We start from the raw sequence: 18,576 nt of genomic DNA on the forward strand, positions 1-18,576 counted from the left end.
AAATTACCTTAAACTTGTTTTCAGAAGAACATCTCCCTTCTACATCCAGTCCATCAGTAATTCTTGTCAGCTTTATGTCTTAAATATGTACCCAATCTCTTTTCTTCTTCATCTGTACTGCCAGTATCTTGCTTATAGTAGACATAACTAGCTTCCCCTCCTGCCCCTTTGAAAATTCTCCACACAGCAGCTAGACCCCTCTATTAAATATATATATATTTGATCATATATATAAAATATATATATATGATATCATATATATATATATATATATATATGATCGTGTTACTGCCCTTCTCAAAACCTGGTGGTTTCTCATTGTACTTGGGGTAAAATTCAAGGTCCTCACCGTGGCCTTCAAAGCCTTGTATAATCAGGCCCCTGATTATCTCTGTGACCTCATTTCGTACAATATTTCTACTTATTTCACTATATTCTAGCTCCATTGGCCATCTCTCTCTTCCTCAAATGCACTGAACCAGTTTGCACTTCAAGTTTTGAAATTGCTGTTCCTTCTTCTTGGAATGTTCTTCAAATGCCTTGACATGGTCAGTTTCTTCCAGTCACTTGTGTCTTAGCTCAAATATCAGTTCCTTGAAGAGTCTGTCTTGGATTACCCTGTTCCAACCCCCATATCACCCTTACATTATTCTGTTTTGTTGTTTTCAGAACACTCACCACTATTTACTATTATACTATTTCTATTGTCTCTTTCTTGCACTAGATAAGTAACATAACAGCTAGGACAGCATTTGTCTTGCTTATTTTTGTATCTCTAGTGCCCAGAACTACCTCTGGTTCATAATAATCCTATTTTTAGAAATATTTGAGAATGAAGGAGTAAATTTCAATGCTTATTGCTATGAGCATTAACACTTCTCTTAGAACTGTCATGGTCCTTCCATAGAAAGTAGTTGAATTGACCATGTGCTCAGATTACTTAAATTCTGATAGAAACTACAGACCTCAAACACCTGGAGGTAGATGCTCACATAGTAAGAGCAATGTATTCTACAAACCCCACATAGGTGGTACAATCTGTAATCATTTTCCCCTTTGCTATATAAGTTGATAACTAATAAAAACTGCAATGTATTGAACATTTACCATATACATGATACAATCTGTAATCATTTTCCCCTTTGCTCCAGAAGGTGATAACTAATAAAAGCTACAATGTATTGAACATTTACCATATACTAGGCACAGAGTAAGCACTTACATGTATTAACTCATTTAATCCATGTAGTAATTCTGGGCATTAGGTATTATTATCCCCATTTTATAATCTTGAGAACTGAAGCTCAATCACACAGCTAGTAAATAGGGGGATCAGGAAAGGAACCTGGACAGTCTTACTCCAGAGTTAGAAGGTCGACGTTGATTTTGCAACCACTTCCAAGAGCTGATCTCTGTACAATTTGCACATGATGACTGAAATTATACACTTCTAATGACCTGGTAGTTTTTTTGCCTTATTTTTTTTATTTTCAATTATTATGTTGGTAGTTTTTATTTTGGTGATCACTGCTTGCCAAACAAGCTCCACTGGGTTCTGTCACCATGACCGGTAACACGGCTTGCCATTTTAGCCATACTGGACTACTCTGGATGAGGCTGGATTGTAGTAGAGCACTCATTTGAGGGCATTTTTGATGGTCTTGCTCAACAGAGTACAACCGCTTAGATAATGAATCCAAGGAGCTTATAGCAGGTGATGAGGCCTGGCTTGGGATTGTTATGAACATAACTGTTTCCTGAGCTTGTAGTAATCATTGCCTATTACAGATACTTTCTGACTTATTATGGTTCAACATAAGATTTTTTGACTTTATGATAATATGAAAGTGATAGACATTTAGTGTGCTCATCAACCTATCATGGGGTTACGTCCTGATAAACGCATTGATATTTTCAACTTACAGTGGATTTATAGGGATGTAAGCCCCATTGTAAGTCAAGGAGCATCTGTATTTAGCTGCTGCTTTTGAGAAAGCTTTCAGTTTTGGGCAAATAGGAAGTCTGTGCTGAGTTGGATGCTAATTGCTTGAGTCTTAGCAGGGATCTCAGGGAGAGATGATGCTGTGACATATGCTGCCCAGTTTTTGTCTTCCCAGGCAGACTCACTACAGCAAAATGCAGCATTCACTTATGATATCCACCATACAAATGCTCCTCTTCCCTCTACTTTCTGCTTGAAGAAAGATACCAAATACTAAGAAAAATAAAAAGACAAATGGTAGTATAAGTGAACACCCTGCTAAGTAGTATAAATATGTACCACCAAGCATGATGTAGTAATATAAATATGCAGTATAAGTACATAACCCATAAACATGCTATATGATATACAAAATATAGTAAAACTACGTTTATGGTATGTGCATGTGTATGTGTATAAGCAGCACTAAGACTTTTGAGATCTTCTCCCCATGTATATGTGTATTTAAGCATATAAAAATAAATACACACGTACATATAGATCTCCCTGCATACATTTTTTAAACCAGCAGTCACTGAGGCAACATGATAGAAAACTCAATGTGTTGTTTTAAACATAGTGTTATCATAAATATATATGTATGAATATAGTTAGGAGAAACATAGTTAACTTTATATAGATAGACGCAATCACTGAAGCCTTATTGTATCTCACAGCACTTAGGCGTACCTAATTACTATTGAATGGAACTGCTGCTTTGTCAGTTTATAATTTAAGCTGAGGTGTCACTGAAGCATAGTGATGATGACCAGTGGTCACTCAGATTTTTCTCTTGTAACAAACCTTTTTTCTTTGATTTGTTTTTAATGACATTTGCTAAAAGTGTTCAAATATATGCAGTAACTTTTTGGGAGGCAGTACTAGTTACTGTATTTAGTACATTTATAGATTTTTTTTTAGATAAGTTCCTGTAAAATGTACACTTGCTTACCTTTAGGTTCCATACTTCCCTATAGAAGGGAGGTATACAGAGCTGCCTGGCCAGGCAATATGTTAGGGCCCCAGGATGGCCACTATAAACTGTACCACAGCTGGGGCCTAACTGGCATCTCAGAGTTGTCCATCTTAATTGTTCATACTAAGGCACGTTAACCTTTAGGTTCCTAGGCTGCTATTTAATACACTGGAAGAAAACGTCATGTGGAGCCATATTACCTCCAAAAAGTTCATAGTAAAGTATTTACCTTCTACTCACAGCATTTTATTTATTTAAAAATTTCTAGTTTACCAATATACTTTATAAATCACTTTTTAAAAACATGGATTACAAGGAATTTGTAATTTGCAAGGTACTCTAAAGAAAAACCTTCCCACTGTTATTTTGAGTTTATGCTCTATCTAAAGTGAAGTCACGCATAATCCATTTATTATAACATGTACAGACAGAGAATAAACATACGCTTTCTGGGAAATACGAATGTATAGAACCTGAGGAATTATTTTATCCTGTAATAATCTTTGCAATTTGACAGGAATTAGAACAATTCTGAGAGTAACTTTGATCATCTGACTCTATGTTGCTGTCTTCCTTAATGCCAAAAAGATTATACTGACAATGAGACAAGTTATTAGGATAGATAACAGACTAGCCTCTGGGTCCAGATTACTTGGATTTTTATCCTAGCAATACATTTGCTAAAATGAATCTGAGCAAGTCACTTGACCTCTCTTTTCCTCAGTTTCCAAATTTGTAAAACCATACCTCATAGAGTTGTTGAAGGATGCTATGTGTTAATGCATGTAAAAAATCTGGCATGTAGTAAACACTCAATGCTAACTATGATTATTATTTGTATTATTGTTGTTATTTGCTATGTGCACCAAAGACCAGTATGTGGCCAATAGTTATTTCCCCAAATATAATTCTCTACTTCTTATGTAAATGAATGCTATTTGAGTTTTGAATGCAGCTCTAAAGAACTCCTTACCCACTTATAAAAAGTTTCCTCTATTGCTCATTGCCACCAAGAAGTCCTCCCCTCCCTCCAACTAAAACCTTTTTTAAAAGACTAACTATATAGGCACACAATGAGTGCATTGCGCACCGTTTGGGGAATGGTAATGCTTGAAGGTGCTGACTCGGGAAGGGGGGGTGGGGAAGGGAGGGATATATACCTACATGATGGGTGCAATGCGCACTACCTGGGGAACAGACAGGCCTGGAGCTCTGACTTGGGGGGAAAGGCGGTACATGGGCAACGTATGTAACTTGCAATTCTGTATCCCCCATAACAATAAGATGATATAAAATAATAAAAAAAAAGACTATGGGAAAGACTGATAAGAATACCATACAGAGAAGTCTGTATCAATACCCTCATTTCCTGTGGCACGTATTACAAACAACTGTTTTTTGTCACTTGGGCATAAGATATGTGAAGAAAATACAGAGATGAAAGAGAGAAGAAATACCACCATTATGAGCTACAAATATCTACCCTTTTCAACAGGCAAAACTGATAAAGGAGAAAAAACCTAATTAGAAGCAGTATGAAAAATGTATATGCACATGCAACTACATATAATACTTTTTCAGTTGAAGAATTTAAAATTAAGAGGAAATTTAGTTAGATTATCATGATTGTATCTCAGTATTGGATTTCTTCCTCTATGATAATTTCTGTCATTTACACTAACCAGTTCTTAACCTTCTTTACATTCTTATGTTTATTCCATATGGTATATATCCCTATTAATAAATCATATTGAAAACCGGGCAATTTTTTGATGGTTTAATAAAATAATGAGTTATAGATGCCTCTATTACATTTTATATTTAAATATATTTTTCACCATAAACTTCATAAAAATTTTTAGCCTAAACTTCATAAAAATTAATTTTCAAACAAAAGGATACTTGATAATATATACTAAAGTAACAGTATATTTCATAACTATTATAATATTTAATAATATGAGGTCTTTAAAGAAAATTAGATTTAATTTTAGTTCGGTGAATTTCTCAGGCTTTTGATAATATGGTAATAGTCTGTGGCATAATATTTTGTAATTTTTAAACCATATACAACCTCCAGTTGATTCTGAATTTGATTCCTTTGTTTTTCTTGGAATGAAGACATTTATAAATTGTTTTTCATTCTTTAATTTTGTTGCTTTAAAGTTTATGTTATATGATATAAGAATGGCTACCCCAGATTTCTTTTGGTTTCCATTTGCTTGGAAATTTATTTTCCATCCTTTCACCTTGAGTCTGGATGTGTCCTTGTGGGTAAGATGCGTTTCTTGGAGACAGCAGATACTTGGTTTGTGGGGTTTTTTGTTTGTTTGTTTGTTTTTTAATCCATTCAGCCAGCCTATGTCTCTTCAATGGGCAATTCAAGCCATTCACATTGAGAGAATTGATATTTGGTATAGATTTCTGTTCATACTGTTGGATAGACTCTTATTGTTTTGTTTTACCTCTCAAGCCATTGTGCAATCAGGGGTCTGGACTTTAAATTTGGGGTGATTTTATACTGGTGGGTGTCTAATGCACTGGTCAGTGTATAATGCAGGTCTGAGTACTTCCTGCAGGACAGGACTGGTCTTCGCAAATTCCATCAGTGATTGCTTGTCGGGGAAAGTCTTTATTTCTCCCTCATGTAAGAAGCTTAGTTTTATAGGATAAAGAATTCTAGGCTGGCCATTATTCTGTTTTAGAAGACTGAGGATGGGTCCACCGTTCCCTCTGGCTTGTAAGGTTTCAGTTGAGAAATCTGCTGTTAGTCTGATAGGTTTTTCTTTGCAAGTCATCTGTTATTTTTTCCTTAATGCTCAAAGGAGTGGCACCTTTGTGTTTACTTTGGCCAGTCTAATAATTATGTGAGTGGTGATTGCCTTTGCACATTGAGCCTCCCGGGAGTCCTGCTTCTTGTACATGGATTTCTGACTAGGCCAGGGAATATAGTGATGGAGAGAAAAATCCAACAAGACTTAACAATCCTAAATATTTATGCACCCAACACAGGAACATAAAGGAAATCCTGATTGATCTAAACAACAACCTGATAAACAGCAATGCCATAATAGCTGAGGAATTCAACACCCCACTGACAGAACTGGGAAGATCCTCCAAGCAGCAAATACATAAAGAAACAATGGACTTAAACAGAATTCTAGAACAAATGGGCCTAACAGACATCTACAGAACATTCCACCCAAACAGTATTGAATGTACATTCTTCTTATCAGCTCATGGAACATGCTCTAAAATTGATCACATCCTAGGCCACAAAACAGATCTCAACAAATTAAAAAAAAATAGAAATTATACCATGTATCTTCTCAGACCGCAGTGGAATAAAACTGGAGATCAATTCCAACAGAAACATTCACCTCTATACAAAGTCATGGAAATTAAACAATCTATTGCCAAATGACTATTGGGTCACGCAGGAGATCCAGAAGGAAATCAAAAGACTCTTCAAACTAAATGATAACAGGAACACAAGTTATCAAAATCTGTGGGATACAGCAAAAGCATTCCTGAGAGGAAAAGTAACAGCATCATTAAATGCCCACATCCAAAAGACAGAAAGATCACAAATCAATAAACTAATAAACTGTCTCAAGGAACAGAAAAAGGAACAGGCAGCTAATCCTAAACCCAGCAAAAGAAAAGAAATAACGAAGATCAGAGCAGAACTAAATGAAATCTATAACAAAAGAACTATACAGAAGATTAATAAAATAAAAACTTGGTTCTTTGAAAAGACAAACAAAATTGACAGCCCTCTTACTAGATTAACCAGAAGTATAAAGGAAAGGACTCTAATAAGCCCAATTAGAAATGAAAAAGGAGAGGTTACTACAGACATCATGGAACTACAAAACATTATCTTTGAATACTATAAAAATCTCTATGCTGAAAAACTTGAAAACATGGAGGAAATGGACAAATTAGTAGAAACACACAACCTCCCTAGACTGAATCGGGAAGAAATAGAATTGCTGAACAGACCAATATCAAGCACTGAAACTGAAGCAGCAATAAAAAAATCTTCCAATTAAAAAAAGTCCTGGAACAGATGGGTTCACACCTGAATTTTACCAAACCTACAAAGAAGAACTGGTACTTACACTGCAGAAATTATTCCACAACATTGAATATGATGGAATCCTCCCCAACTCATTCTTTGAAGCCAATATCACCTTGATACCAAAGCCTGGAAAGGACACAACAAAAAAAGAAAACTACAGACCAATATACCATATGAATATAGATGTAAAAATTCCCTATAAAATCTTAGCAAACTGAATTCAACTGCACATCAAAAAAATAATTCATCATGATGAGGTAAGATTCATCCCAGAGATGCAAGGATGGTTCAACATACGAAAATCTATAAATGTAATTCACCATATAAATAAAAGCAAGAACAAAGATGATATGATCCTCTCAATATACATAGAAAAAGCATTTGACAAAATAGGGATAGTTCGATCATACCTTAAAATTATTAAAGCCATATATGATAAACCAACAGCCACCATCATACTGAACAGGGAAAAATTGTTTTAAGCATTCTAAGCATCCAGTTCTATGCATTCCCACTTAGAACTGGAACCAGACAAGGTTGCCCACTATCTCCACTTCTATTCAACATAGTGCTAGATGTCCTTAGCAGAGCAATCACACGAGAGTGGGGAATCAAAGGTGTCTAAATGGGGGTAGAAGAGGTCAAACTTTCACACTTTGCTGACGATATGACATTATATCTAGAAAACCCCAAAGATTCCACCAAGAGACTCCTGTAATTGATAAATGAATTCAGCAAAGTCTCAGGGTACAAAACCAGTGCATACAAATCAGTAGCTTTCATATATGCCAATGAGTCAAGCCAAGAATCAAATCAAAGATGCAACAACTTTCACAATATCAAAGAAAATTAAATATTTAGGCATATATTTCACTAAGAAGGTGAAAGACCTATATAGGGAGTACTACGAAACACTGAGAAAAGACATTGCAGAGGATGTAAACAGATGGGAAACGCTATCATGCTCATGGATCGGTAGAATCAATGTTATTAAAATGTCTATACTATCTAAAGTGATCCACAGAATCAGTGCAATCCCTATCAAAATACCAACATCATTTTTTGCAGATCCTGAAAAAGATAATTGTATGCTTTGTATGGAACCAGAGAAGACCCTGTATAGCAAAAGCAATCTTAAGGAAAAAGAACAAGTTGGAAGGCATCAATCTACCTGACTTGAAGTTATACTACAAGGCTGTAGTGATCAAAACAACATGATACTGGGCCATGAACAGAGATATAGACCTTTGGAACAGGACTGAGAACCCAGATATAAAACCATCCTCATATTGTCATCTGATCTTTGACAAAGTAGACAAAAATATACACTGGGGAAAAGAATCTCTACTTAATAAATAGGGCTGGAAAAATTGGATAGCCACATGCAGAAGATTGATACTAGATCCACACCTCTCACAAGAATCAACTCACAATGGGTAACAAACTTGAACCTAAGATATGAAACCCTAAGTATTCAACTAGAAAATGTTTGAAAAACTTTTACAGACATTGGCCTAAGCAAAGAATTTATGAGGAAGACCCCCAAAGCAATCACAGCAGCAACAAAAATAAATGGGACCTGATCAAATTAAAAAGCTTTTGCACAGCCAAGGAAAGTATCAGTAGAGTGAATAGACAACCTACAGAATGGGAGAAAATATTTGCATGCTACACATCCGATAAAGGGCGGATAACAACAATCTATATAGAACTTAAGAAAATTAATAAGGAAAAATCAAACAACCCCATCAATAAATGGGCAAAGGACATGACCTGAAACTTTTCAAAAGAAGACAGAATAATGGCCAGGAAACATATAAAAATGACCTTAACATCTCTCATCATCAGGGAAATGCAAATGAAAACCACAATGAGATGTCACTTAACTCCAGTGAGAATAGCTTTTATCAAAAAGTCCCAAAACAAATGTTGGCATGGATGTGGAGAGATATGAATGGCTCTTACACTGCTGATGGGACTTCAATTAGTACAACCTGTATGAGCAGTAATATGGAAATACCTCAAAGAGCTAAAAATAGAACTACCAATTCATCCAGCAATCCCACTAGTAGGCATCTACCCAAAGGAAAAAGGGTCATTCTCTAATAAAGACATCTGCCCATGAATGTTTATAGCGGCACAATTCACAATTGCAAAGATTTGGAAACATCCCAAGTGCCCATCAATACATGAGTGGATTAATAAATTTGTGGTATATGCATACCATGGAGTACTACTCAACCATAAAAAAACAGTGGTGAACTAACACCTCTTGTATGATCCTTGAAGGACCCAGAGCCCATTCTACTAAGTGAAGTATCACAAGAATGGAAAAACAAGCACTACATGTACTTATCATCAAATTAGTACTAACTGATGAACACTTAGGTTCACACATAGAAGTAATATTCAGCGGTTGCTGGGCCGGTGGGGGGAGTCAGTGGGATGGGTAAATTCCCAACTAATGGGTGCAGAGCACACTAACTGGGGGATTGGCATGCTTGTAGCTCTGGCTTTGGTGTTGGAAAGGCAATATTTGTATTCAAAATGTTTGTAGATCTCTTTTGGAGCAAGGTTAAATTCTTTACTACACAAACAAATATACCACATTTTCATTTGTCCATTCTCTTGATGGATATTTGGGTTGTGTGATATATAATATAGTACCTATTTTATTTCTTTAACTAATGAACACTTATGTAATACTGTGTACCAAGTACTGTCTAACTTCTTTAAAGTATTAATTCATTTAATCCCCAGAAGAACCTTATATGAATAAATGTTATTCTTATTCTACAGATGAGAAAAATAGGATACACAAAAGCTAAATATCAGGATCTCACATCTAGTACGTAGAATAGTTGGCATATGAACCGAGGCAATCAGAAGCTTTCCTCTTAACCACTATGTTATGCTGTGTTAAAACAGTTAACAACAAATATTTTTATATACATCTTCTTATACACATGTATGAGGGATTTTCTAAGATCTATACCTACAATAGGGTTGCCATACTGTAGATGTGTGCATCTTCAGCTTTACTAGATACTTGCCACATTGTTATCCAAACTGATATGTAAACATTTAGTAATATACCTGCACATCTCTTTCCCAGTGTGTGCCTTGTCACTTTACTTTCTTTTCTTGTTCAGATGTTTATAATTTTAAAGTACTCCATTTTAAAAATCTTTTTATGATTTTTGCATCCTATTAAAGAGATCTCTCTTTCCCTGAACTCATAAATATATTCTTTTATATTTTCTTCTAAATGTTTTGCTTTTTATATTGATGACTTTCATCTACCTGGAATTAATTTTGAATATAGTATAAGGTAAGGATATAATTATTTTCCCGACATGGATAACCCTTTTGTCCCCAAATTATTTTTTCAATGGTATATTCTTTCCTCACTTGTTTGTAATGCCACTTCTGTCATAATCACTTCCATGTATTCATGAGTCTTTCTATTAGTTTCCTATTGCTGCCATAGCAAACTTAGTGACTTAAAACAACACAAGTTTATTATCTTACAGTCCCAGAAGTCAGAAGTTTAAAATGAGTCAGCCAGGATGCATCCTTTTCATGGCTCTAGCATAGAATCTGTTCCTTGCCTCTTACAGCTTCTAGAGGCTGCCTTCATTCCGTGGCCTGTGCCCCCACGAGCAGTGGCATCAGTCTTACCTCTGCTCTGCTCTTTACGTCTTCTCTGACTTTGACCTTCTTGTCTCTGTCTTTTAAGGACATTTGTGATTCCATTGTACCGACCAGGATAATCTCCCCATCTCAAGATCTTTAATTTAATCCCATCTGTAAAGTCCTTCTTGCTATGTACTGTAACATATTCATAGGTGCCAGGGATTAGGATGTGGATATCTTGAGAGAGTGGGGGACACTATTGAGCCTACCATAGTCGTCTTTCTGGACATTCCATTATTCTTATGTTTTTGATTCATCCACTTTAAGCATACTCATTTTATAATGTCAATCAGATAGTTCTATCTGAGTAAAGTTTGGGGAGTTTAATGCTGCTGATGTGTTTGTTAATTCTCACTCAAGGTAAGATATGTTTCTTCATGTGTTATATGATTTTAGATTATAAACTCGTTGTCAAGGGACTCTATCTGTGGCCATCTTATGTGGCCTAGGTTGAAGTCTCATCCCACCAGAAAGCTTTAACAATTTCTTCTACCAAGTCTCCAGGGGTACTACTCACTGATCCAGAGCTGCTCTTCATGATACTTTATTGATTGAGGGGTTTTTGGATTATGTAGTGGTGTAATTTCAAACCCCCACCTGTATGAGGACAGACCACTGGTTACAAATACAGAGGTATAATCTTTCTCCACCTAGGGCTTAAGATAAAATGGATATTTTTTGTTTGTTTGTTTTCTCCCTCTTTTAATAAATGGATTTTTTCCCAGATCACACTTTGAAATATAGCCCTTTAGGGATCGAGATGTTATAGGAGAATATCTCTTTTTCTACTCCCTGTCTTGTTTGTATTTAAAGGTCTCTCCTCTCCCTATGTGGGCATTAAAATCCAAGTGTTTAGATTACTACTGAGACAGACAAACTCCTTATAGCTTCTACTGCATTAACTTATATGCTTAACTGCTCTAGTTTTCAGTCCCTAGTTTAGTTTTGGCTGTTGGAGATTTTTCTTAATTATATGGTAAGTAAAATCTCCAGGAGTCTCCCAAATTCTTCCCTGTTTGTTTCTTCTTTAACACTTCTTGATGATGATATCTGTTGGATGTTTCATACATTGCTTCTTGAGTCTTTTTGTGGCCTATGTACCTTAGGTAGGCAGGAGCTGATTTTTGGGGGGCTTATTTAACCCTTGCTCAGGTACACTTTTGGTTTGGTCACAGTTCTAGACATCAACATTTTATTATTAACAGTAGCACCTCTGCTGTGTCAAGATATTATTAATCTTATCTCTGAGAAATTCTTAATACCATGACAGAGAAAATATTTACCAAAATGCTTTTTCTGTAATACCAATTCTTAAATATAAGATACTTAAAATGCTTTTACCTTAATTTTCAAACAAATTATCATAATTCTCATTTTCCTATTCTCAGGATGTGTGCTGTGTTTGGTGGAATCTATTGTCTTCGCCACTCAGTACAGTGCCTTGTAGTGGACAAAGAATCCGGAAGGTAAGGATGATATAAGTAACCTTCCTATATTTATACCCCAAACACCGGTGAAAAATGCTAAAGTCGATTTTAAAAAATGATTCTTCAAAGATCCTCCTTGGTATTAATAACATATCAACCTTGATTAAAAGTAATTTGTGTTTAGGTCCTCCAGAACAAGGAAAGTGAGTTCAGAATATAGAAACTAAATTAATTTCCCTGCAATATGACTATAGTTCCTGATCATCCAAGCTTGGAAGACAAATCATTTCAGCTGCCGGGGGTGGGTGATGAGTGATGTTAGTTTTCCTTGTGGCCTTACCTCCTCTAATTGATTTTCATCAGATGACAACAAAGCCCTCTGTTATTACATTTTTAAAAATGGAGCTCACCTAAAGACTCATCAGATTAATCTCTGCTGATAATGCATGTCACTCCAAGAGAAAAGAGTTTAATGAGTTTTTAGGTAGATTGTTGTCATAAACTATGCTGCCCTCTTCTCTGAGGATAAATTCTTTTACAGCAGTATCAGGCCTACAAACTGGTTTAAGATTGAAATGAGAATTTATCTTTTTTTTTTTTAAAAAAAAAAAGCTGAGCACCATCTATTTATCTGTGTATTTTATATTTCAGTTATATTTTTCTAAGATTTATTATTTACTAAGATATGTGTTTGTCTGAATTATACTAAATGAAATATTCTATAATTTCTGGGTTTTATATTGAAACTTAAGTGGGTCAACTGGATCAAGTTTTGGGAGCTATTTAAATAGCTATGTTTTCTTTTTTGTTACATATTCTCAATCATCTATTGACCTTGGATGACTGTTTTGGGGGGGTTCATAAATAAATAGTATTATTGAGGTCATAAACTACCTTAGTATCTTGAACTGGAGGCTTAAATAATATACATTTTAAGCTGTTTCTCTCATTTACAATAATGCATAGTCTAAGTGGCGTAAAATGTCTGTTAACTTCTCATAGACTAGTTATAGTGTAATAATTAGTATTTTGAGGTATGGCGAAGAAAAAACTCTAGAAACGTAATATTTAGTGAACTTGCTTTAGAAAAGTAATTCTGTAGTGTAAGATAAAATTGACAGACGGTTTAAAAGGCTTGTAAAGTACCTTTAGCTCTTTGACAGAAAAGTACTACATAAATGGAACATGCTAACCTAGAGTGAAAAATCTATCCCTAAAAGCTCAGGATATGCTCCTTCTGGATCTTGGCTCATGGTGAGCTCTGTAGAAAGTCATGAAGGAATAGTTGTCTTATGATGCCTAGAGTCATTTTTCCTTAAGAATTCATTTTGGAGCAAGACTGTTCCCATGACTGAAAGCCAAATAATGAATTGCTTGTTTGGTGCTTATTTGCTTGGATCCTTTTAGCCCTTATGGGCCCCATTTCAGTCCCACATGTTACTCTCAGTGAAGTGAAGAATTTACATGGCTCATATTTGTTTTTTTAAAAAATCAGTATGCTAGTACAGTAATTGTATTTGTTGAACTCAAGACTACATTTACTTTACCTTTGACCTAGTTTTTATGACATACTGTGAACAGAGGAACTCTTTTTATTGTGTGGTACAGATTCAGGTTATAACAGATAGTTGAGGGCTAAAGGTCTAGAGAACAAAAATACCTCTAGACTGGTAGTTTTCAAACTTTCATGTGTCTAAGAATTACCAGGTAAGCTTGTAAAAACTTCAGATTTTGGTGCCTCACCCTTAGAATGTGAAATTGGGTAATATGCTTAGGGTGGAGCCAGGGAATTTGCAGTTTTAAAGTGCACCCCAAGTGAATTTAATGTAGGAAGTCCTTAGATGACCCTGAGAAACACAGTAAGGTAAAGTTGAGTATTTAGCTAAGGGTATTGTTTTCTATGATGGATTGGGGGCTCTAGGTCTTAATTCAGTGTAAGGCCTTATCAAGATGAACCTGCCAGATGTACTGGCAATCAAATATGAATTTTAAATAGACAGACTGTTTCTAATTTAACATTTCTTTTATATTTTCATAGAAAGACCTTAAGCATAACATTTGTTGTTTAACAGCTCCTAAGGCATGAGTAAAAGTCAGAAAGTCCTGAGATGAAAGAAGACTTACAATTCCATCAGTGCCATGAATGATAGTGGGCAAATCCTTTTCTCTGGGCCAATTCCTTTATCTGTACAATGAGTGACATGGACTCTGCAGTAATCTAAAAGTCTCTATCCAAATTTGACATGCTTTGGTTGAGTTATTTAACGTTATTAAAAAATACTTTTCCTTAATATTTAGAAATAAATGATCTTAAAATATTTTATATCCCCAAATGTAAGCCATTCTCACATAGTAGCTAATTTTCAGTCCCAGTGAGAAATTAAAAAAAAAATTGAACAACTTGTATGTGTCTATTTTTATAAATATAAATAGCACAATGTCTATTTGTGTATTATATATTGTATATTATATATATTATTACATTAGTAGAACCCAGTTTTCCAATGAACATCATCTTCTTGTCCATCTTGGGTTTTTTTTGTTTGTTTGTTTGTTTGTTTTTTAAGATAACAACCATTTTGAATTCCATATATGATTCTCTTACTGGAAAATTTATTCCAAGCCACAACTATTTATTTCTGTAATAGGACAGTTTTTAAAAGGACCTGCATTCATAATATTCCTGGTATCTACTGTATGCTCAGTATACTGAATTGCTTAAATGATCTTTAAAAGTTTTAAAAGACAAGCAATACTTGGAAATTATATATTAATCTCCAATAATAATTACAAAATTTATATTAATTTTTGCCTCTTTAAAAAATCTATCAAGCCAAAGAGTCTCTATAAACATCTAAAGCTAGTATTGATTCAGGTTTGCTCTGGTTAATGTATCTTTCCCACACACTTTTGTCATTCAAAATCAAATAATTGAGAACCAGTAATAGGATGTGTTTTGTCAAGACTCGAATATAAAGTGAGGGATAGTTTTTTGAGAGAAAAACCTTGACCTTGTAGTTGGGCATATCCAGCATACATTTCTTTTTAAGGAGTCCAGGTTGACTTAGACAGTTGTTTATTCTAAGTAAAATTAGAATATTAAGTAAGCAATCTGCAGAGATTTGCATTTGTCTCCTTAGTTTGCCTTTCTTTCCCAAGTTTTCTATGTGGAATACTTGACATCTCCTCCTTTAGTGTAGTTAAGAGCTACTCACGCTTCATGTCAAAGTTCTAAATGTGTTACCTAATCCCATAGACTAGATCTGTAGTCCCCAGTCCCTGGTCCATAATCTGTTAGGAACTGGGCCACACAGCAAGGGGTGAGCAACAGGCAAGCAAAGAAAACTTCATCTGTATTTACAGCAACTCCCCATCACTCTCTCGCATCACTGCCTGAACTCTGCTGCCCACCCATGAAATTGGTCCCTGGTACCAAAAAAGTTGGGGACCACTGGACTAGATCACAACCCTCTGCCAGCCCCCTATCAGGTCCTCTTATATGATTATTTGATAAGTTCTCTGTAAGAAAAGGCAGAATCACACTATTAAATCTCCAGAGCCAAGGCAGCTTTCTAGCACTCATTATACTCAATGACTTTAAGTTAAATGAATGAATGGAGATTAAAGATTGATTAAAGATTAAAGCCTTTTTGGTGCTTTTCACCTTCAATTTAGGAAAGCTGATAAAATCATAAGTGATCATAGCACTGAATTTAATGTGGTGATTACACATCAAAATACTGTATAAACTTTGAGAGAAGAAATAGGGCATTGAGGAGGCACATGAAATAATGGCATATGGAATATGTAACCAAATGCATACTTGTTTTCAGCTAGATCTTATTTTTCATTTTTGTTTAATCCATTAGCTCCACTTTCTTAATTTCAGAGGACATAGGTATGTATCAGTGGTTCTTTTCTATACCTTCTCACTAAATTCTAATATTTCAGTCTTCTGTTGACTGTTTTTAGAAACACTGCATGCTCTTGTTGAATAGTTTTCTTTTCCTTTGCAGCTATGCTGACCAGGTAAAACTCCTGTAAATTAGATTTTGCCAGTTAGCTATATAATATTTGACATTAGGAGGTAGAGATGACTTTGGACCAGATATGTCTGTAACCAATAGTCTTAATCTAATTACTTCAGCTAGTGTTCCCTGAGTACTTCAACTGTCTCACTTACTAGATTTCCTACTATGGCTATTTCTTGGAGATACCTTTTTGTGATGTCAGGAAAAGGTATGCCTTTTCCAGATACTTGGAAGTTAGTAATGAATAGTATATTAGACCAAGCATGACATGCCTAACTTTCAATACCATTTGTTGTTGTGGAAGCTCTGATTTTAGCATGCCCCATTTGAAAAATGGTAGTGATCATATTCTAGATGTTTAACCTCTGCCAACTCCCATGCTAATTGCTATGGAGATAAAAAGGTGAATGAAGCACGGACCCTGTCCTTGTGTGTGTGCAAAGAGAATACAGTAAAGAGTGTAGCTCTAAAGTCAGGTAGATTGGATTTGGATCTTTGTCACTAATTAGCTGTATGAACTTGAGCAAATTGTATAACTTCTCTGTGACCCAGTTTCTTTATCTAGAAAGTGAGGCAACTGACAGTACTTACCTCACAGGGTTATTATGAATATTAACTGAACAGATAAAGCTTATAGAACCATTTGTTATACATTGCAAGAGCTCAATATACATTATCTAGTAGCAATTATTAATGTATTTGGAGACCTTGGAAGCCACTGAAGACTTATTGTGAAGATCCTTCTGTGCTGTACTAAGGTGTTTAGACTATAATCAGTGGTAGTTTTATTTTATTTTATCTTTTTATTTTTTGAGGCAGAGTCTCACTCTGTCACCCCAGCTACAGTACAGTGGCATCATAGCTCACTCCAAGCTCAAACTCCCGGGCTCAAGCAGTCCTCCTGCCTCAGCCTCCCGAGTAGCTGAGACTACACTACAGGCACACAGCACCATGCCTGGCCAATTTTTCTATTTTTTTTTTTTTTTTGTAGAAACGGGGTCTTGCTCTTGCTCAGTCTGGTCTCGAACTCCTGACCTCAAATGATCCTCTTGCCTCGGCCTCCCACAGTGCTAGGATTACATGCGTGAGCCACTGCACCTGGCCCCAGTGGCAGTTTTAAACAAGATTAGATTTGCTGCTTTTAAGTTAGTAATTCTGGCAGTGATTTGAAAGAAGTACTGTGATGGGAAGCTATTCTTTACTTCCTAATCAGAGATGCTGTATCTTTTTTTTTTTCCTTATCTCTCTACTGTTTGCTTGCACAGAATACTTCCATCATTCATCCATCCACCCATCGATGCACCAAGTATTAGTTGTTTTTTATGTGCCAGGCACTGGAGATACAACAGAGAACAAGACAATCAGGGTCTTTGTTCTCGTGGAGCTTACAGTCCAGTGGGGGGCATTATAGAACAAATACATTAACAAGATAATTACACATTGAGATCTGTTCAGCTGGCTCTCTCCCTCCCTATTTAAAAAGCCTCAGTGGCTTTATATTACCTCAGAATAAAGTCTGAGACCTTTTTGCATGACACATGAGACTCTGCAACCTGGCCTGTGCCTGCCTTTCTGAGCTCAATCTCTCTTCCCATTCTATTGTCAGATAATACTGAACTGCTTGTAGGTCTCTGTACCTACTCTTCTCTTACTGGCCTCTGAACCCCTGCAAGTGCTGCCCTTCCACATGAGATGTTCTTCTCCTTATTTGCTTGCTTAACTGTATTTCATCCTTTAAAAGCAGCAAATGTATCACTTCCTCCAAAGAGCATTCTCTGATACTCCACCCCTCCACCCTAAGCCAAGGTAGGTACCTCCCCTTAATACTCTGTAATGCCCTGTCCTTATGTCTTATCACTGGACTTTGCCATTGTCTAGGTCTGAATCTTTATTATTTTGGGAGCTTCTTTAGGGCAAGACATTTTTATTCTTACCTCTTAGAACAGTGCTTGTCACGTAGTTGTTATACCCTTCATTATGTTGAACAAAAGAACTACCAATTTGCTAGCAGTCCACTGTCTTATTAGACATAATAATAGTCTAAGGTAGTATCCGTGGAGTTGGAGAGAAGAGGCTAGTTTCAAGAAATATTTATAAGGTGGAATCAAAATGTTGTAGCAGACTAGATGTGGGAAGAGTGATTTGAGGTAGGGAAACTCTGCTGGTTATGCCATTACCTAATATAGGGATTCCAGGGGAGGGAGGGCAGGTAAGGAGCCATGATAAACTTAGTTTGGGGCATACTAGTTTTAAAAAGGGCTTCAATAATGATATTGTATCATTTACTTGAAATTTGACAAGAGCAGATTTTAAGTGTCCTCACTCCCCCCACAAATACTAACTATGGGTAGTGATGAATATGTTAATTAGTTTGTCTGTAA

The 18,576-nt window shown here is 35.7% G+C and overlaps 1 protein-coding gene across 1 annotated transcript in view; it reads left to right on the top strand.

The window, feature by feature from the left end:
• The window catches only part of CHM (CHM Rab escort protein), a 106,818-nt gene that overhangs the window by 38,594 nt on the left and 49,648 nt on the right, over positions 1-18,576 (top strand). The window contains exon 5 of the mRNA XM_069463583.1: positions 12,126-12,203. Within this exon, the coding sequence (XP_069319684.1) occupies positions 12,126-12,203 (78 nt within the window). The remainder of the gene's footprint in view (positions 1-12,125; positions 12,204-18,576) is intronic.

The sequence above is a fragment of the Eulemur rufifrons genome, chromosome 30, assembly GCF_041146395.1.
Source record: "Eulemur rufifrons isolate Redbay chromosome 30, OSU_ERuf_1, whole genome shotgun sequence".
NCBI lineage: Eukaryota > Metazoa > Chordata > Mammalia > Primates > Lemuridae > Eulemur > Eulemur rufifrons.